Raw genomic sequence first — 1233 nt, 5'->3', positions numbered from 1 at the left:
TTGTTTTCTTTCGTTTTTGATCCTTTGAGAAAGAAAAAGCTCGGAGATAGTTTTCAATGGCGTGCGTCAGAGGCAGTGCAGCCGTGAAAGTAGTGCTTATTGAAACGCAGTACGTGGAAACCGACCCCATGAGCTTCAAATCCGTAGTTCAGAGCCTTACTGGGAAGGACTCGTGTGTTGCGAAGAGTTCCTTACGTGGCGAAAAGAGAAAAAGACGGCCGGTTGCAGTTGCCGTTGCGGCTGCGAGCGGCGGCGCTGTCGGCGGAGGAAATAAAAATGTTTCGATGTTGACGAAGGGCATGTCGTTTAAGGACTTGGATAAGATGATCTTGGAGGCGCCGCCGATGGAGGAGTTGGTCTGGCTCTGGGCTGAGTAGAATTTACAGAGAAAAATGACTACTTTCTCCCCAACGAATCAAGCGTTTATATTTTGTTTGAATTATTCTGATTAATTTGTGGGAAAAATGTAGTTATTTTTAGAGATATGTATGTTAGTTTTGTCTGCATAATTAGATGAAAAAAAAAAAAAAAAAAAAATTCAACAAAGATAGCGGTTGTGGTCAGACTTGCGCCTGTACGGAACTCTCATCCGGTTGTTGCTTGGTCGGTAGAATGAGTGGCTGTCCATGCGCCACTCGTTCTTCACTGGATTTTCTCCTTCGTGTGTTTGATGACTGATGTGGATGTTAAAATACAGAAAGATAAATGATAGTGTAAATATTTTAAGAGCCGGGTACGATTGAGATTGTGATTGAGATTGAAATTTTGTAAGAATAATCTGCGTTTTTAAAATATATTATAAAATTTAAAGCATTTGACATTACGATTTAAAAAACACTTATTTTAAAATAGAAAAAAAAAAATCTACGATTTCTATAAGCAGGCTAGAGGGTGCTTATTTGAAAAAAACGCGAATTTAAACCAAAATCACAATTTTGTATAACAAATATTTGATTAAAAAAAAAAAACTTTTTAACATGTTTTACCAAATGCCCTGTGATTTTAAAAACTAGCGATTTCAAAAACACAATTTTTAAAAACGTAATTTTTAAAATCGCATTTATTGAAACCGCAATCTTAAACGGACCCTAAGTTTATTATATTTGGCACATATTTTTTTACAAATTTAACAGATCAACCATTACATTTGTGGAGTCCACCACTGACTTATGTGGGGTTCACATAAGTTAACAAATCTAAGGGTTGATTTGTAAAATGAAATTAGTCAAATAA

General features: G+C 36.0%; 1 protein-coding gene across 1 annotated transcript; it reads left to right on the top strand.

Annotated features, from left to right (window-relative positions):
• LOC132168501 (VQ motif-containing protein 10-like) lies at nt 1-424 on the top strand. Its single transcript, XM_059579490.2, has one exon. The coding sequence runs from the start codon at nt 57-59 to the stop codon at nt 375-377; it is 321 nt and encodes a 106-aa protein (XP_059435473.1). The 5' UTR covers nt 1-56; the 3' UTR covers nt 378-424.
• Nucleotides 425-1233: the final 809 nt, after the last annotated feature.

The sequence above is a fragment of the Corylus avellana genome, chromosome 1, assembly GCF_965113065.1.
Source record: "Corylus avellana chromosome 1, dhCorAvel1.hap1.2, whole genome shotgun sequence".
NCBI classification, from domain to species: domain Eukaryota; kingdom Viridiplantae; phylum Streptophyta; class Magnoliopsida; order Fagales; family Betulaceae; genus Corylus; species Corylus avellana.
The sequence above is the reverse complement of the archived record's forward strand: the minus strand, read 5'-3'. Positions and strand labels throughout refer to the sequence as shown.

Excerpts from the sequence above, each read along its gene's own strand:
- LOC132168501 (XM_059579490.2), top strand. The coding sequence starts at position 57 with ATGGCGTGCGTCAGAGGCAGTGCAGCCGTGAAAGTAGTGCTTATTGAA.